This window comes from Trichechus manatus, unplaced genomic scaffold (genome assembly GCF_000243295.1).
Source record: "Trichechus manatus latirostris isolate Lorelei unplaced genomic scaffold, TriManLat1.0 scaffold00025, whole genome shotgun sequence".
In the NCBI taxonomy this organism is placed as follows: Eukaryota; Metazoa; Chordata; class Mammalia; order Sirenia; family Trichechidae; genus Trichechus; species Trichechus manatus.
Window position 1 is genome coordinate 4,191,729 of NW_004443961.1, and position 18,728 is coordinate 4,210,456.

An 18,728-nucleotide genomic window follows, 5' to 3' on the forward strand; every position below is an offset into this window, starting at 1 on the left:
GCGTCCGAGAGCCCGGTGCACCGCCGCGGCTCCTTCCCGCTGGCCGGGCCGGGCCCCGCGCCAGCGCCACCGGGCTCGCTGCCCGAGGAGGCCCGCATAGACTTGAACCCCTCCTTCCTGGGCATCGCCCTGCGCTCCCTGCTGGCCATTGACCTCTGGCTGTCCAAGAAGCTGGGCGTATGCGCCAGGGAGCGCTCGGCCTGGGGCAGCGTGCGGCCCTTGATGAAGCTGTTGGAGATCTCGGGCCACGGAATTCCCTGGCTGCTGGGCACCCTCTACTGCCTGTCCCAGAGCGACAGCTGGGCGGGTCGCGAGGTGCTGATGAACCTGCTCTTCGCCCTGCTGCTGGACCTGCTGCTGGTGGCCCTCATCAAGGGGCTGGTCCGCAGACGCCGGCCGGCTCACAACCAGATGGACATGTTTGTCACCCTCTCGGTGGACAAGTACTCCTTCCCCTCGGGCCACGCCACAAGGGCGGCCCTGGTGTCGCGCTTCATCCTGAACCACCTGGTGCTGGCCATTCCACTGAGGGTGCTGGTGGTCCTGTGGGCCTTCATCTTGGGCCTCTCCAGGGTGATGCTGGGGCGGCACAATGTCACTGACGTGGCTTTTGGCTTTCTCCTGGGCTACCTGCAGTACAGCATCGTGGACTATTGCTGGCTGTCGCCCCACAATGCTCCAGTGCTCTTTGTACTGTGGAGTCAACAGTGACACCATCGCGTAGATTACGGCACCTGGGGAGGCCATTCCGCTTTCCCCTCTTAGAATTTCAGGCTTCCCTTGGGATCTGGGGGATCCCACCAGCTTGATGTGTGGCTAGGCTGGGGGACATGTGGCCATTGTTAAACACAGCCATATTAGGGAAAGCAAAAAAATGCTTCCATTGTATTTATTCAACTTTGTATGTCCCCAGGACGACTGCAAAGAAACCAAGCTGGGGTGATTATAATGTTGCTGTTTTGTTTTTTTAAAACTGACATTAGCAAAATGTGTGTTTTGTAGTAATCCCATAAATCAACATATCACTTGTAGATTGAATTTTGGAAAAGTAACATGATCTTCATTCTGTAAATATACATGCAGATGAGCCCCGTGCTAATCCTAGCCCTTGTCTTAAGGCAAACTTCAAACAGTTTTTTAAGAGTCTCAGACGTACGTTTTCCGAATTTATTCCTTGAAGGTCTGTTGCCACAGTTGGAGAGAGTTCTCAATCTTAATTTTCTTGGTAAGGTGTTTTTATATTATTGTCTCTTCCATCTTTGCTGATTGGGTATTGAGAAGAGAGGTGTAGTACTTGTCTTTCTCTCCTTTGCCTCCAACCTCCCAAAAGAGCTTTACAAAGATGTTATTTCCCACTACTTTCTAATACTGTCTTTTATCATTTGGAGGACAAGCCGAGAATTTAGAGAAGAAACACTTAAAAGTGGACCTATCTGAGGTGCCAGTAGAAAAGGAAGGAGGGGACTATGTCCACATGCTTAGTTCTGTTGACAAGAACATGATAGTATGACAGAAGCTAGAGATGCTGAATTGCTGGGCAAAGTCAGAGGAACTGAGAGTTTGGGGAAAGGCTGACCCCATATTTATGGTCAGTGGACCAGTATGGCAGGGATGGGGCCTTCTACTGAGTAATGTTTCTTTGTTGGGATAATCGGAAGAAAGGCCTGGCAATCTGCTTCCGAAATATCAGCCACTGAAAACCCTATGGAGCTCTAACACACATGGGGTGCCATGAGTCAGAGTCAACTCTATGGCAACTGCTGGTTTATTGGGGTAATAAAATGGGAAAATAACGCAAGAGTGTAAGCTTTCTCACATATACAAGGATGACCCCGTATACTATAGTTTTTCATATGGAATTCTGTTTCCCTCAATACAGCACTCTTTAGGTAACAGTATTTAACTTGAAATTCATCAGGAGGAGGCTGCTGCTATACCAGGCACAAGGTCTAACTCCTAAATTTCCGTTTATATTGACCAAAAACCAAAACACTAAATCCATTGCCATCAAATCTAATTCAGACTCATAGTGAACATATAGGACAGAGTAGAACTGCCCCGTAGGGTTTCTAAGGCTTTAAATCTTTATGGAAGCAGACTGCCCCATCTTCTCCCTCGGAGCAACTGGTGAGTTCAAACCAAAAACCTTTTGGTTAGCAGCGGAGCGCTTAACCACTGCGCCACCAGAGCTCCTCTTACATTGACCATTACATTTAAAGTGGTTTATCCATGGTGCCTTCCCGAATCACAAGACCAAAGACCTCCAAATGCGGATGGACTCCACTTTTTATTCTTTGACCAGGAAAGACAAAGTTGTATGCTTTAAATGCTGCTCTACCTAAAAAAAGAAACTTTGAATTACCTATGCAACTGGTGTCAAGATTACTCCTTTCTAAACAGAAAAGATTGTGGACTTAGTCCTACAGAGGTGCTGGTGCAGGTTCTGATGGGCTGGAAGAGTGGACTGTTGGGGAGGAGAGGCTCGCTGGAAGAGAAACAGAGACTCAGAGAAAAAAAAAACACCCACATTCCCACCACACCCTGAACACCAGCTACCTCTTCACTTGCTCAATCAGCCAAACTGAAGCGCCAAGTGTTTGGGTTTTGTTTAACCTTAGAGGGATGCTTTCTTTTCATTGCAGCAATATTCAGGCCAGATATTTGGAAGCAATGGTATTTCCTCTTGGGGTGTTCTCAAGTCTGAATATTGGGATTTTGAAATAAGGTACCCTCTGGTTCGTGGTTATACTTCTGGAATTCCCTGTCTTGCTGGGGCCTGAGTGTGCTGCTTTTAAAGCACAGCTCAATTCACCTGATGGATTTTGGAACATCCCACGTACCACAGTACCATAATTGTAAACTGAGGAATGCTTTTTAAAAATCAAAATAAAATTAACCAATAATGTTGAATGAAATGAGACGAAAACTTGTTTACTTTTTGCTTTTGTGAGGAGTCGTTGTTGTTGTTAGGTGCGGTCGAGTCAGTTTCGACTCGTAACGACCCTGTGTATAACAGAACGAAACACTGCCCGGTCCTGCGCCATCCCCACAATTGTTGTTCCATTGTTGCAGCCATTATGTCAATCCATCTCACTGAGGGTCTTCCTCTTTTTTGCTGACCCTCTTCTTTACAAAGCATGATGTCCTTCTCCAGGGGCTGGTCCCTCCTGATGACGTCCAAAGTAAGCGAGAAGTCTCACTATCCTCGCTTCTAAGGAGCATTCTGGCTGTACTTCTTCCAAGACAGATTTGTTTGTTCTTCTGGCAGTCCACGGTATATTCAATATTCTTCTCCAACATCGTAAATCAAAGGCATCAATTCTTCTTCAGTCTTCCTTATTCATTGTCCAGCTTTCCCATTCATATGAGGTGATTGAAAATACCATAGCTTGGGTCAGGCACACCTTAAGGTGACAGCTTTGCTTTTTAACACCGTAAAGAGGTCTTTTGCAGCAGATTTGCCCAATGCAATACGTCGTTTGATTTCTTGACTGTTGTTTCCATGGGCGTTGATTGTGGATCCAAGTAAAATGAAATCCTTGACAACTTCAATCTTTTCTCTGTTAATCATGATGTTGCTGATTGGTCCAGTTGTGAGGATTTTTGTTTTCTTTATTTTAAGGTGTAATCCATACTGAAGGCTGTAGTCTTTGATCTTCATCAGTAAGTGCTTCAAGTTCTCTTCACTTTCAGCAAGCAAGGTTGTGTCATCTGCATATTGCAGGTTGTTAATGAGTCTTCCTCCAATCCTGATACCTAGGCTGACTCTAGGTGGTGCTAACTGAAAGGCTGGAGTTTCAGGTCCACCCAGAGGCACCTCCGAAGAAAGCCCTGGGGATCTACTTCCAAAAACTCCGCCACTGAAAACTCTGTGGAGCACAGTTCTACTTTGACACCCATGAGGTCACCACTGAGTCAGAATCAATGCGCAATGGCAACTGTTTTTTTATGGAGGCGAATCAAATTTTCCATGGCAGTATACTGTTGGCACTGTGCTTGTGATCATGACCAGCAGACAAGCTCCTAGTAGCTTGGAATCAAATCTACATGATAGTCCATCGTGACTACAGAGGGAAGGATTGGAAAAGATAAACTGCAATCGGGAATGACTGACCCCAAATAGGAACAATGGAGTAACTACCACAGCACCACACTTAGGAACAATTTGTTGGATAATTAAAAAACATTTTCTTGACTGATCAATTGATCTCCCTTTTGGAATTAGCAAACCAGAGCCATTTCTAGGGGCAAAAGCTTAGAAGACACTTGGTTCATAGCAGTGGTAAATTATCAGAAAGTGATGGGGCTTCTTTAAATTAAATGATTCCCTAGTTATTTAAAAGAGTTTTTAAAACCCTTAACCTATATTTATCCTGAAAAAGAAATCAATATCCTACTTGGACTGGATGCAGGGATATTTTAAAAGAACAGAAAAAAAAAAATCAGGATAAAGCTAAGAAACAATAGGTTTGGGGGGGAAAAAAAGTTCGAAGAGGCTGAGTTGAATTAAGGTTAGGAAGTCCAGGAAGACCTATGTAGATAATCTTAGGGACAGAGGTACGAGTTGTCTCAACGACAATGGTGTGTGTGTGTGTGCTAAGTGGAGAAGGGGTGAGGAAACGACCCGAGACCCCTTAGGAAGCTTGATGGGTCGGTGGAACCCAGGGGAAAGGGTCTGACTTGGGGCAGGGAGGGGACGTTCGTTGATCTCTCTTACCGCCCGGATCTGCAGCCCCACCACCACCTCCAGAGGCATCGTTCCCTGCGTGGGCGAAAAGAGCGGAATGAAAGATCCTTTTGTGCTGAGCCTCGTACCGATTTTTCTTAGTTTAGTTCAATCCCTAGAGCAAATGTTCGCAGCAGCTTCCCCAGTCCCCCACCCCCTCGCATCGCCATCCGTGCCCCCCAAGCCCGGGTCCCTCCCACCGGGACAGGTCTCACACCGCCCGAGCTAGAGTCTCGGCTTCCAGAAGGCGGAAGCGTCGCGTTGCCATGGACACTCAAACGCGCAACCTTCTACCTGGAACGCGAACGCGGCCGGGCGCAGCGCGCGCCCCGCGCTCGGCTTGGAGCGCAAGGCCCGAGCGTCCGCGTCCCTGGCCGGAGACTGACCTGATACCGGCCGGGCGGCTGGATTCGGAGATCCTAAGATAGCTATTTCCTTTGCACCAACCTCTTCCATCAATTCTCTTTATGACCCCAATCACTATCTTAAAATGTTGACAGTTTCCGTTCTAAAAGTGGAATGTGATTGCAGCCTGTTATAAATATTATCCCTTTTTAGTATCCATAAGACACCCAAACCCTGGGATTTCCATAACAATGCAGATTTAATATGATAGCCTGCCCCTAAAGGTACTCTCCTGCTTATTAAATCTGATGAACCTCGCATTTGGTTCGGAAAACATGGCCACCGTCAGTAATAAAAAATTGAACATGCATGCAAATTAGAAATGCAAGGATAATTCTTAAAGGTTTAAAACTTAGCTATCCTGTGTTATCAACCATAGAAATATTCGCCAGTCTTTCTATTCATAGCATTGTTCAGCCTTTCCTGGGGTTTAGTTTATCTAAGGCAAGCTTTGAATGACGGTGTCTCCTAATGTGTTACTTCGTTTGCCCAAGCCACGGTTACCCTCTAAAAAGCGTCAGAGGTGGCCGCCACAGAGGGTTCTTAACTGGCAGGGAAAACTCCTCCCCCCACCGCCCCCATTCACTGCACTTGACAGACTAAAAATGAAGGAAAGGAGGAGAGAGTGGCTACCTCTGGCCAATATGAAAAATCTGGAAGGGCCAATGCTGTTTCTGGAAAAGAAATAAAAATTGTGATGAGTCATTTATTACTAACATTTTGCTTTGGAGGTTTACACAGTTGAAAATATTGCAGAAAATATCTCCTGAGACACGAATTAGTTATCCATTTTGGAAATCAGACTTCCTTTCCCTGGAAGGGACGAACTCAGCATGATGAAGGTGGGTACATTGTGTCCTCATCCAATTCCTGGCGCTCTATCTGCACACCAAGGGGTAAGGCACACAGATGGTGCCCAGTCCCTGCAGTGTCCAGAGCACTGATCTGGGGACTCACCATGGCTTGCTGACACCCAAACTAGTACCCTGATAGATGGGGACAGGACCTGTCTTGACCCTCCAGCCTCCTCACAGGCAAGTCACCGACACTGATGTGAAGACATCCAGGAGAGTGAGGCTAAAAGAGATGAATAGATAAGTGGCCAGTTGCTTAATGGAAGGAAGGAAACAATCTTTCCTGAGGGCCTGCAGAGCGCTAGGCACGTTGCATGTGCTAATTCATTTAATCCCCATGATAACTCTTTGATGGAGGGATCATTATCTCTATTTTACAGATGCAGACTCTAAGGCCTTTCGCCCAAAGCCGCACAGCTAAGAAGGGGGGGCAACCACATGTGAATCCAGGTATGCCCTCCCCCACCATTGCCCCTGGAACACAGACATTTGTTATGGACTGAATTGTGTCCCCCAAAAATAGGTGTTGAAAATCCTAACCCCTGTAGTGGTTATAATCTCATGTGGGAATGGGTTTTGTTATGTTAATGAGGTAGTATTAGTGTAGGGTTTGTCTTAAATCCATCTCTTTTGAGATATTAGAGAGATTAAACAAGCAAGCAAGAGGGTACAGTTAGGGGAAGATAGATGCCGTACCACATGGAGATCACCAAGGAGCCAAGGAACAGAAGCTAAAGAGACAAGGACTTCCTCCTCCAGAGCTGACAGAGAAAGACTTCCCCTAGAGCCAGCGCGCTGAATTCCGACTTCTAGCCTCCTAACTGTGAGAAGATAAATTTGTTTGTTAAAGCCACCCACTTGTGGCACTGCTGTTATAGCAGCACTAGAGAACTGGGACAGCATCCTAGTGAGCCCTAAAGGCACGATGTCCCATCCTATGCTCTTCCTTTTTTAACTCTTGACATAAGCTGACTCTCCTGGCTTGGTTTCTAGGACATGGCCCTCTTCCAGTCTCCCTCCAACTCTCTGGCCACTTTTTCCTCTGTCCACTTGTAGGGTTAGCCTCCCCCACCAGTTTCGAGGGCCTTTCCTTGTTCGCTCTACCTTTACCAAGGGTGCCATGCAATGTAGGTACGGATTAACCCATTCACAGATGTACATATCTTACCCAGGCCTCTCCTGCTCTCCCGACAAGGTCAAGTCTCACTATCACAAACATATGTATCTCCCCTTTTACCTTTCTTCCTGTGACCACGGATTAGTATTTGTCTCCATAAACCGTAAGCTCTGCATGGGTATGTGTTTGTATCCTAAATGCCTAGCATATTTTACCTGTTGCCATCAAGTTGATTTCGACTCATAGCGATCCTATAGCACAGAGCAGGGTTTCTGCCCCATAGGGTTTCTGAGGCTGTAATCTCTATGGAAGCAGACTGCCCCATGTTTCTCCCACAGAGGGGCCGGTGGGTTCGAACTGCTGGCCTTTTGGGTAAGCGCTCAGCTCCTTAACCACTGTACCACCAGCGCTCTTGAAATACCTAGCATAGCAGATGCTCAATAAATATCTTTGAGTAGATGCTAAATGCAAAGATGATCCAGCCAGTCTGTAGGAGCTAACAGGTAAAGGGAAGCCCCACCATGTCAGGGCAAAGCTAAATTTGCAGAATGGAAAAGAGCCAGGCACGGCTACTTCTGCTAGTCTGCTATGGGGACATTAAATGAACGGATGGTGAATACCTGCGCTCTGCTCATTTCCCCCTCCATGGCCACCTGAGGTTCGCGGCTGCCATGGAGATATGAAAGTTGCTACATACATAATGCTGCTCATCCATCTTGCAAAGTAGTGAGACACTGAGGCTACCATCTTCCTCATGGGAGGCCAAGTAAAGCCAGTCAAGGATCATACTGTTACAATTTCAAGAGGTTGAGTTTATCACCCGCACAGCTCCCTCTTGGTGGCAGCAAACAGATCCCAACGAACAGCTTCTATCCTCAGGGTGTGTCTGCAGTGCAGCTAGGCCAGCAGTGACATCAGCATTGCAGAAATGGCACATCAGCACATCCTGCTCACATCCTGGCCGTGGCCAAGAAAATGACACAATGGGCCAAATGGGAATTTTCCGAAGAGTTAGTTAGCAAACAGCAAAAGTAAGGCAACCAGATAATTATGTCTAGGATTTTCATTTTAGCTAAAAAATAATAATAATAATTAATTATAGGAGGCTAACTTGTAAACATTTCTTTTTAAATAATGCAGGAAGGAGTATTTATGTAAGGGAGGAAACTGAGAAACAACAGGCTCTAGTGGCAGGGGCACAGGGAAAAGGCCCTGAGGTTGGTGGAAGCGTAAATATGTATGTTAGTTTTCTATGGCTGTTGTAACAAGTTACCACAAGCATTTGCATTACCTAGTCAAAGAGGAAAACAAATTAAAACAAGTCAAAAATATAAACAAAAGAAAGGATAATCTGGGAAGACAAGGACGAGGAACTGGCTTCTTCAGCTTTTTTGGTCTGCATCTTACACTGTGTGCCAATATCTCTGCAAGTACGCCTGCTCCCATCTGCTTCCAGTGAAGGCTTCTTAAGCTGTGGTCTCTGGCTGCCTCAGGCGTCCTAAAAAACCTGTTGCTATCGAGTTGATGCTGACTCATAGCAACTCTGTAGGACAGAGTATAACTGCTCCATAGGGTTTCCAAGGAGTGGCTGGGAGATTCGAACTGCCAACTTTTTGGTTAGCAGCTGAGCTCTTAACCACTGCGCCACCTGGGCTCCTCAGGGGTCCTAGCCGCCCTGAAATTATAGCAACCTTCCCTGCACGTGCATATATGCATTTTTTCTGGGAGAAGAGTCTGTAGCTTTCATCAGCCTCTGAAGGGGGTGGGTTGGTCAGATCAGGTTTTAGAGCCACTGTTCAGCGTGTGGAGCCCTGGTGGTGCAGTGGTTAGGAGCAATAGCAAGCTATGGGTGCTAACCAAAAGGTTGGCAGTTCAAATCTTCCAGCTGCTCCTGGAGCAGTTCTACCCTGTCCTATAGGGTCACTGGGAGTCGGAACTGACTCAGGGCAACGGGTTTGGTTTTGGGTTTGGTTCAGTGCCTGCTGAGCTTGTATTCTGCCATCAGTTCCCTTCCTACAGCAAAAAAGATGAGTCATCTAGGTTACCTCACAAAAGAGGGCCTCTCCTCTCCTTCACCTTCATAAACCAAAAAAAAAAAAAATTATTGTTGAATCGATTCTAACTCATGGCAATCCCATGTGTTTCAGAGTAAGATTGCATTCCATAGGGTTTTCAAGGCTGTGCTCTTTCCGAAGTAGACTGCCAGGCCTTTCTTCCAAGGCACCTAGAGGTGAGAAGGCATCTCTGGGTGGATTCAAACCACCAACCATTCAGTGAGTAGCTGAGCACTTGGCCATTTGCACCACCCAGGGACTTCATACCTACCCCCTTACTAGAGTCGGGTGTCTCTCTAAAGGCAGCTGTACTCAATAACAAATAATTTTTTAAAAGACCCACAAAGCCCTTTTCTAAGCCCTTCATTTATGTCTGGACTCAGCAGTCTCCCTTGTCAGGCTCTACAGTCTTCTGAACCCGTGAATTATTCATTAGCAAGTGTGACACCAGCAGGTTGAGTTTCCAAAGTGAGCTGTTCATTAGCGTGTGAGAAATGCCTGAAAACAATCCCCAAGCACGTGAAACAATCTGGATTATTTCAGCAGTAATGCATTTCCAGATAGAACCATCCGCAAGACCCAAGGAATCACTGTTTTTTATATTCAGCCTTCTCAAAGTCTTTCTCTAAAATCTTCTTTAATACTTGATTTTTCTCACAGTCTGATAAGCAGAGAAGAAAAGTTTACCTTTCTGACTTTTGCTATGAATGTATAAAAGAGCTCAATGCCCTCACGACACTGGGCTGTTTCTCTGGTTTTAAAAAACTGCATTAAGACAATGTCTGGTGAGGCTGGTATCTGGAAAACAAAACAAAACCCACCTTAACGTTAAAATCATATCCTTTAGGGGAGGGAACTTTAGAGGAATATGTGTCACCATATGAACCCACTGATCAATCCTAGCATCACTATAGATGACATCACACGCCTCAGTATATGATGAATAGGAAGCACCTACAAAGTACTTTGGGAGCCCTGGTGGCACAGTGGTTAAGCACTCGGCTGCTAACCTAAAGGTCAGCGGTTCGAACCCAACAGCCCCTCTGAGGGAGAAAGATGCTGTGGTAAAGATTACAGGCTTGGAAACTCTATGGGGTCAGTTCTACCCTGTCCTGTAGTGTTGCTATGAGTTGGAATCGACTCAATGGCAATGGGTTTGGTTTATGAAGTACTTTAGCCAAAAAAGTTGAAGTTGAATCTAGCCATTAGAGTTGTGCTGTCCGATATGGTAGCTACATGTGGCTATATAAATTTAAGTTAAATAAAATAAAAAATTCAGTTCCTCATTTGAACTAATCACACTTAAAGTGTTAAGTAGCCACACATGGCTAGTGGCTATGGTATTGGATAGTGCAGGTAGAACATTTCAATCACAAAGAAAGTTCTATTGGACAGCATTGCTCTAATACCTAACTTCATTTAGTGGAAATATGGCCAGATAGAGGACATGCTAATGACATCACAAGGAAGCAAACAGACATATTTATTTATTTTTCCCATACAAAAATTTATATAGTTATGTGACCCTAATTGCTCTCCCCATACTGTGACAGCACACTCCTCCTTTCCACCCGATTCCCCACGTCCATTCAACCAGCTCCTAACCCTCTCTGCCTTCCCATCTCACCTCCAGACAGAAGCTGCCCATTTAGTGTCTTGTATCTACTTGAGCTAAGAGGCACACTCCTCATGAATATCACTTCATGTCCCATAGTCCAGTCCAAACCATCTGAAGAGTTGGCCTCAGAAATTGTTTGTTCCGGGCTGATAGAAAATCCAGGGGCCATACTTGCCGGGGTTCCTCCAGTCTCAGTCAGACCATTAAGTCTGGTCTTCTTACTAGAATTTGAGTTCTGCACCCCACCTTTTTCCTGATCCATCAGGGAGTCTCTATATGGTGTTCCCTGTCAGGGCGGTCATCGGTGGTAGCTGGGCACCATCTAGTTCTTCTGGTCTCAGGCTGATGAAGTCTCTGATTTATGTGGGCCTTTCTGTCTCTTGGGCTAATACTTGCCTTGTGTCTTTGGTGGTCTTCATTCTCCTTTACTCCAGGTGCTTGGGACCAATTGATGCATCTTAGATGGCCGTTTGCAAGCTTTTAAGACCCCAGACGCCACTCACCAAAGTAGGATGCAGAACATCTTCTTAATAAGCTTTGTTATGCCAATTGACCTACATGTCCCCTGAAAGCATGATCCCCAGACCCCTACCCCTGCTACTCTGTCCCTCGAAGTGTTTGATTGTATTTAGGAGCTTCTCAGCTTTGGTTTAGTCCAGTTGTGCTGACTTTCCCTGTAGTGAGTGCTGTCCTTCCCTTCACCTAAGAGAATTCTTATCTACTATCTAGTTAGTAAATAACCCTCCCCCTCCCTCCCCACCCTTGTAACCATCAAAGAATGTTTTCTTCTGAAACAGACATATCCAGAATGTGGAACTGCTTTAGATTAGAAGATACTTAAAAGATCTAACAAATGTAATACGTGGACTTTGTTGTAATGCTGATTCGAACAAGCCAACTTAGTTGATGCTATCAGAGAAATTTGATTATCATTTGGGCATTGCATAATACCATGTGCCATGGATTGAATTATGTCCCCTAAAAAAATGTGTGTATCAGTTTGGCTGGGCCACGATTCCCGGTACTGTGTGATTTTCCTATACGTTGTAAATCCTGCCTCTACGATGTTAATGAGGGAGGCAGGACTCAGTCTACAAGATTGGATTGTGTCCTAAGGCAATCTCTTGAGATATAAAAGAGAGAAGTGAGCAGAGAGACATGGGGAGCTCATACCATCAAGAAAAGCAGTGCTGGGAGCAGAGCGCGCCCTTTGGACCTGAGGTCCCCGCGTGGAGAAGCTCCTAGTCCAGGGGAACATTGATGAGAAGTCTGACAGACAGAGAAAGCCCTCCCCTGGAGCTGACGCCCTGAATTTGGACTTTTAGCCTACTTTACTGTGAAGAAATAAATTTCTCTTTGTTAAAGCCATCCACTTGCGGTATTTCTGTTGTAGCAGCACTAGATTACTAAGACACCATGTGATTGATTTTGACAGTTATGATAATGCCCTCTGATAATATAAAGCAAAATCAGCATTGTTTAGAGATTTCATATTAAGATATGTAGTGGTAAATGATACAGGTCTGAGATTTTGTTTTCAAATACTCCAGCAAATCAATAAAAGGAATAGATAAAGCAAATATAGAAAAATCTTGGTAACTGCTGAATCTGGGTGGTGGGCATATGGGGATTCATTGTAATTTTCTATACTTTTGTGTGTTCAAGAATATTCACAATAAAAACATTTAAATCTTGTTTAAATCTTGTGAAACCTGTGAGAGTCAGAACTTGACGGGACTGCCTTGTTTTCCCTGGTCTTGAAACGTTTTCTGCCTTTGATATGGTGCAGTCTTACCACTTTTCCATCACTTGTTTTAGTCGAAAATATTTGAGCTTTCCTTCTCCAACAGGTTTCTGCCTTACACAGGTTCTGGCTTTTGCAGGTTTTACTATACTTGAAGAAGAAAAGCAATATCCTTATGTGGCCCTCCTTCTGTCCTAAATAGCCCACTGAAAGAAAATTATTGGTGGATCGCTATGAAATTCCCTTCAATGGAAGTTTTCTATACACTTAAAGAGAAAATATGGTAGATCTCTTTACCTCAAATGTAGATAAGAAAATTATTGTAGTGTGTAATAGTTTATAGGCAATTCAGAGAAAAATCCATCTAAAGGAAAGAGAAGCACTGTAGTATAAGAACAGGGGTCTCACAAGAATATCCAAAACAGGAGCTGGCAATTTCAATATTTAAGTATATACACTTCTATAGAATTTTCCCCAAGAATCAGAAATACTTCCAAGTATTGAATCAAACTGCAATTGAACAGCTTTTAACAATCATTTGGGGTGTGGATCCACATGCAGGCTCTGTTTCACAAATTTTATTAGAATTCATGGTCAGACTCATATGTTATTCTTTGGCTTGTCCTTTGATTCACTGATATTGTAGGCTCCATAGTTACATAAACCCTTCTGAAGGCATTGCCCTCTGGCTTTTTGGATTATAGTCCACATCCTCCTGTTTTAAAGTCATTTCTATTCTTGAAAAACCAGTTTACTCCTATACATACATATGTATCCAAATCTGCAACTTGCTGTTTTATTACTCAATCTATTTTGTAGATATTTCCATACTGGCACATTTAGATCTACTTTTAATCTTTTTAGGCAAAGCCCTAGTGGTGCAGTGATTAAGAGTTTGGCTACTAAACCAAAAAGTTGGCAGTTCAAATCTACCAGCCACTCCTTGGAAACTTTATGGGACAATTCTTCTCTGTCCTATAGAGTTGCCATGAGTCGAAACTGACTCGAAGGCAACAGGTTTGGTCTTTTGGTTTTTAATCTTTTTAAAGACTGATAACATCCCATTCTAATACAGTGAAACCTGTGAGAGCTGGAACTCGACAGGACTGCATTTGTTTTTCCCAGTCTTGCCAGTTTTCCACCTTTGACAGGGGGCAGTCTTACCACTGTTCTATTGCTCGTTTTAGTGGGAAATATTTGAGTGTTCCTTCTCTGACAGGTTTTTGTCTATGCAGGCTCCAGCTTTCGCAGGTTTTACTGTAATATAATTTAAGTTTCTATATTGATGGGTGGGGTCCCTCGGTGGCAAAAGGGGCTCGAGCTCCACGACCAACCAAAAGGTTGGTGGTTGGAATCTATCCAGCAGTGCCGCAGAAGAAAGGCCTAGCGATCTACATCAATGGTATCACAGCCATTAAAAACTCTATGGAGTGCATTGCCACTGGAGGGCAATGGACTCCACTGCCCATTGTCATAGGACATGCTGGCGATCTGGGGATGATACTAGGCAATATCTTGTTTTGTTTGTACAGAAGGTGACCACCAGCCTACTGGAGTTGGAGGATACTGAAAGCAGGCAGCTACCTGTCTATTAATGGGTAACTGTATTATTTCCTGTTTTTTCTTTTAATCACAAAAAGTGCTGTAATAAATACCTTTGTAGATAAATCTTTGGCTATTGGTGCCAAAAAAAAAAAAACCTATTGGATAATTTCCTGGTAGTGAATTGCTGAATTAAAAGGTAGAAGCATTTAAGCTTTTTATATTGTCAAATTACCCTTCCCAAAAGGTTACACAAATGACATTCTCGCTAACAGCATTTCCTCACATCTTGTCAATATTTGCTATTAACAAATCTAAAAAGCTTTGCCAGTCCGGTAGATGACAAAAATTGTGTCGTTTTGATTTGGGTCTCCTGAATCATGATTAGGTCCGCAAGGCCGGATTATTAAACACGCACGTTTTGAAATCAGACACCCTGAGCTGGGTCCTAGCTCCTCCTCTTAAATGAGAGACCTCAGACAAGTTTGATCTATTTCCCCCTTCTCAAAAAGGGGGATAATCAAGGCACAAACCTTTAAGATTAAGCGAGGTAAGAAGGAATACAGGAACCCCTCCCTATGCGCTCAGTATCAGCTGTACTCGTCTGGATTTTTTAAACCGGTGCGCCCTCCAGTCCATCTCTGGCATACTTCTCCCAGCCAAGCGTCGCAGAACTCTATTTGTAAATGGAAAAAAGAAAGTTGGCTCTGTCTTTCAATATTCTCTCAACTCCCCGCTCCTGGCTCAGAACGACTGGTTTATAATTCAATGGATAGGAATACGTTGCAGTTTTTAAACAACATGCAAAGTTGACATTTCGTCCGCGCATCCCGGCCTCAAAGACCCACCGCTTACAGCGCAGAAACACTGTATGACACGTTACTTCCCAAACGTTTCACTCCCGCTGCCCCATTAGGGGCAAGTAGGTAGCGCTAAAAGGCCTCAGAGAACGAAGTTTTAGACGAGTTTCCGACCACCCCCCGAGAAAAAACAATAATATTGTCTAAGGAATTAATTTTTATTTTAAGCGTTCTAGACCCCACCTCCACACGAGGGCCGCCAGGCTCCCCTCCCACGGCCCCGCCCACCACAGGAAGTGACATAGCCAGTTGCGTCCGTCTCCTTCCGCCCTCCGCCAGTTGCGCGGCCGAGGCCCACACGGGCTGTGCGTCGGAGTCCGCGGCCAGCGTAGGGATTCTGGGTAACGGCCTTGGCCTGCTGCAGCGGTACGATCCGCTCGGCAGGTTCCACTGCCGCCGACGCCGTTAGCAGCGGCGGTTGTAGGCGGGGAGGCAGCCAGATATGGAGCAGCCGTGGCCGCCACCGGGACTCTGGAGCCTCCCCCGCTCCGAGGGTGAGGCCGAGGAGGAGAGTGACTTGGACGTGTCCCCCGGGTCCCCCCGGTGCTCGCAACTGCCGGGCGGCGGCGCCCAGGTGAGGGGGGCCCGCGTTCTGCGGGGGGTGGGGCGTGCCCTTGCCAGGCCCCCCAGAACTCCCGTCTCCCTGGGCTTTCTGTGCCCGATCTGCGCCCCGTCCTCACCGCCCGGGGCCAGGTGCCTGATGCCGTCCTCCGCTCTTGTAGCATCTTCGGAGGGGAGAAGGGGAGTGGCCGTGTATGCCACCCTCCACGCACACGTTTTCGTTCACTTTTGCCGATTCCCCACCCTTAGAAGACGCTCCGCCTTTTCCCCTCTCCTGATAGCACCCAGATTTGGGGCGACTCACGCTATACCACTGACCCTTTGTCCTCTTGCGCTTGCTTTTACCCGAGCCCGTTATTCCGTTAAAGGCTCTACTCGTACGTAGTTGATAGTTCGGATCAACGAATGACTGCAGTTGGGCAATTCACTGATCCTGTTTCTCTGACTTTGACATCTGAGCAAATTCCGTAAGCCCCGCTTTTGATTCTGGCGTGCGCGTGACCATTTCCCCCCGACTGTAATTGTTTTTGGTTATGCTTCAGGTCACTCTCGTCCAGTAAAAACATAGTCGCACGTTTTCAACAGACAGCCTCTCAGGTTCCTGATGCTGCTCAGGGTTTCCAGCCCAGGCCTCCCTCCTCTGAAACCTATCCAGACGTGATGTATCATTTAGGATTTTTCTGGACCCTGTCTTAGGGAGTGTTTATTTACTCATATCACGTTGTCCTGGTTTGTCTCCTAACCTAAGTGTGTTTTGGAAGTGTTTCCCGGGATTACAGACTAAACCCTAATTTGTTCAGTGAAACAAATTATAGGTGTTCTCCCTTTTCCAGGCTTCTTGGAAAATGGAATCCCCAAGAGTTTAACAGAATTGAGAGCAGTTTTCCTCTAGACTCGTTTTGCTAGATGTTAATGAAGATGAGTGATTTAAATCGTTTGCCAGTAAGCGTAGGGTCATTGATTCTATGGCCAGCTAACGGGTTTTAGTTGGCTTCACACTGAGAAAAATGCTGTTTCATAATCACAGACTGTACTTCAGCCAGCCAGCCACTGGGAAAGTGCACGACATTTTTCAGGAGGACGGAATGAGAGTTGATGGGTCGGTAGTCACCCACTAATTATGGATCAGTAGTATCATCTTCATACACAAAAGGTAGCACATAATACGTTACAGAGAGTAGGGAAAGAATGCCCAGCAGCTGCTGTCCTCAAGGCATATGGAGGGGGATAAAAAAGTCTCATGGATTTCAGTGCATTGTGGTTGAATCACAAAAGTAACCTGAGAAACTCTGAATTTAGAATATATATATTATTTTTATTTGTGCACTTGGAATCATTGCATATATAGATGTACATAATATATACAGATGAAAGGAATTTTAGAAGTGTGTAGGCTTATCCCCTTCATTAAAATTGATCTCCGAGGCTGTATAGCTAGTTAGTGGCAGAGCTAAAACTAGAATCTACTTCAGACTCCTAATCCAGTGTTTTTTCCCACCTACTGCATTGCCTTGGAAGTGCTGTAAAACTTTATTTGGTCAAAATTGAACAGTAAAATTTGCAAAGTGATTCCTAATTCTAAATTGATTCATGTGTTTGTAACAAACCTAATTAAAAGCCTTATTTTTCTCCCTAACTTTTTAGGACTTAAAAGTTTTTGGATTGGAATATTTGGAAAAAATAAAATGTTTAATTCAATTTATAAACGTTGTATAAATCTTTTTTAAAAAACAACTTGTTAATGTAAAGGCAGGTTGGAATTTAGAGATCCTGTTTGAGAATTTTTGATGTAAAGATACATTAATAGACCTTAATATTGGTAACAGTCCATTAAAATATACTCTTGTCTAATGTACCTCTAAAACCTCAACGTGTTCATGGATTAAAATATGACCTAATGTTCTACTTAATCATCTAAATACACGTTGGATAGTTTGCCCAAATGCGTAAACATTGTCTGGGTAGTCTGTGCAGAATTTTTAAACATGAATTAGTTGTAGAGTTCGGAAATAAGGTTTCTGTGTTGATTTGCTAAATGAATATTTGCCCCCACATAATTTCAAAATGCAAGATATTTTCATTTATTCATATTATTTTTCTTGGTGTATCTTTGTCTCTTCTTACAAAATAAATTTCATTTTTCTCCCATTTTCTGGCCACTTTTGAAGCATAGCTAGTATACAGTTATTTTTGATCCTACTCTTAAGATAGCAAAAAATAAAAATGAAAATATTTTACTTGGTTAGTCAGGGACATGGCAGTGTACCTGGGCCCCAAACCTGCTGTTGTTAGGTGCCGCAGAGTTGATTCCAACTCATAGTGACCCTATGTACAACAAAAGGAAACGCTGCCCAGTCGTTCGCCATCCTCACAATCATTGCTGTGTTTCAGCCCATGTTTGCAGCCACTGTTGTCAGTCCATCTTGCCGAGGGTCTTCCTCTTTTTAGCTGACCTTGTACTTTACCAAGCATGATGTCCTTCTCCAGGGCCTGGTCCCTCCTGATAACATGTCCAAACCTGCTGAGCGGGTAAATAAAGCATCTGAATAGCAACAGTGTCCGAATTTGCCCCAGTACAAATCTTCATTTGCCAGAAGACTCAGCTAGCAAGTAAGGGTTTTGCATGCCACACGCGTCAGCATTCTTTATCACTGGTCTGTGCCAAGAAGTGGAGATTCATGTATTCATCTAACATTTATTGAATTCCAGTCCTTCAAGAAGCTAATAGTTTAGTAAATACATACACACAATATTATGTGAAAAACAGCATGTTAGAAGTATGCATAATCTGGGTGGGGAAGAAGGAATACGAGAAAATTTAGGGAAGTGATGCCAGAATCTGGAAAGATGACCCCAGTAGGAGTTATCCAGGGGATGGGGGGTGGGAGGACAGGGGGATTGTGAAGCTAAGGGAGGGGTGAGGAGGAAAGAATAAACAGAAGTAGAAGAGTAACTGGAATTGAGTCCGAGAGGTAACAGGAAGTGAGATCATGAAGGACCATGCCACAGAGTTTGGACTTTATCCCAAGACTCTAAAAATGAGTAAAACAGTCAGATTTGTGTTTGGAGAAGCCCCTCCAGTCCAGCAGAGTGGAGAGTGAATGGCTTGGGAGGACTGAAGGCAGGCAGGCCTTATTCGTGTAATTGAGGTGTGAAGTTGTAAGGGCTTGAACTAAGTCTGTGGCAGTAGTGAAACAAGTAAGGGAACAGATTGGAGAGAAGTTATGCTGAGTAAGTAGATTGAAAT

The 18,728-nt window shown here is 44.7% G+C and overlaps 2 protein-coding genes across 3 annotated transcripts in view; one reads left to right on the forward strand and one right to left on the reverse strand.

Moving 5' to 3' along the window:
* Positions 1-5,789, reverse strand: part of SPATA6L (spermatogenesis associated 6 like) — a 54,649-nt gene extending 48,860 nt beyond the window's left edge. Inside the window, exons 1-3 of the mRNA XM_023728587.1 lie at positions 5,765-5,789; positions 5,113-5,234; positions 4,718-4,762 (exon numbers count right to left, since the gene is read on the reverse strand). Coding sequence (XP_023584355.1) covers positions 4,718-4,756 — 39 coding nt within the window. The 5' untranslated portion in view covers positions 4,757-4,762; positions 5,113-5,234; positions 5,765-5,789. The remainder of the gene's footprint in view (positions 1-4,717; positions 4,763-5,112; positions 5,235-5,764) is intronic.
* A 9,411-nt stretch (positions 5,790-15,200) lies between these two features.
* CDC37L1 (cell division cycle 37 like 1, HSP90 cochaperone) overlaps positions 15,201-18,728 on the forward strand; it is a 31,449-nt gene continuing 27,921 nt past the window's right edge. For both annotated transcript variants that reach the window (XM_004373475.2, XM_023728588.1), the window contains exon 1: positions 15,201-15,494. In XM_004373475.2, coding sequence (XP_004373532.1) covers positions 15,363-15,494 — 132 coding nt within the window. In that variant the 5' untranslated portion in view covers positions 15,201-15,362. The remainder of the gene's footprint in view (positions 15,495-18,728) is intronic.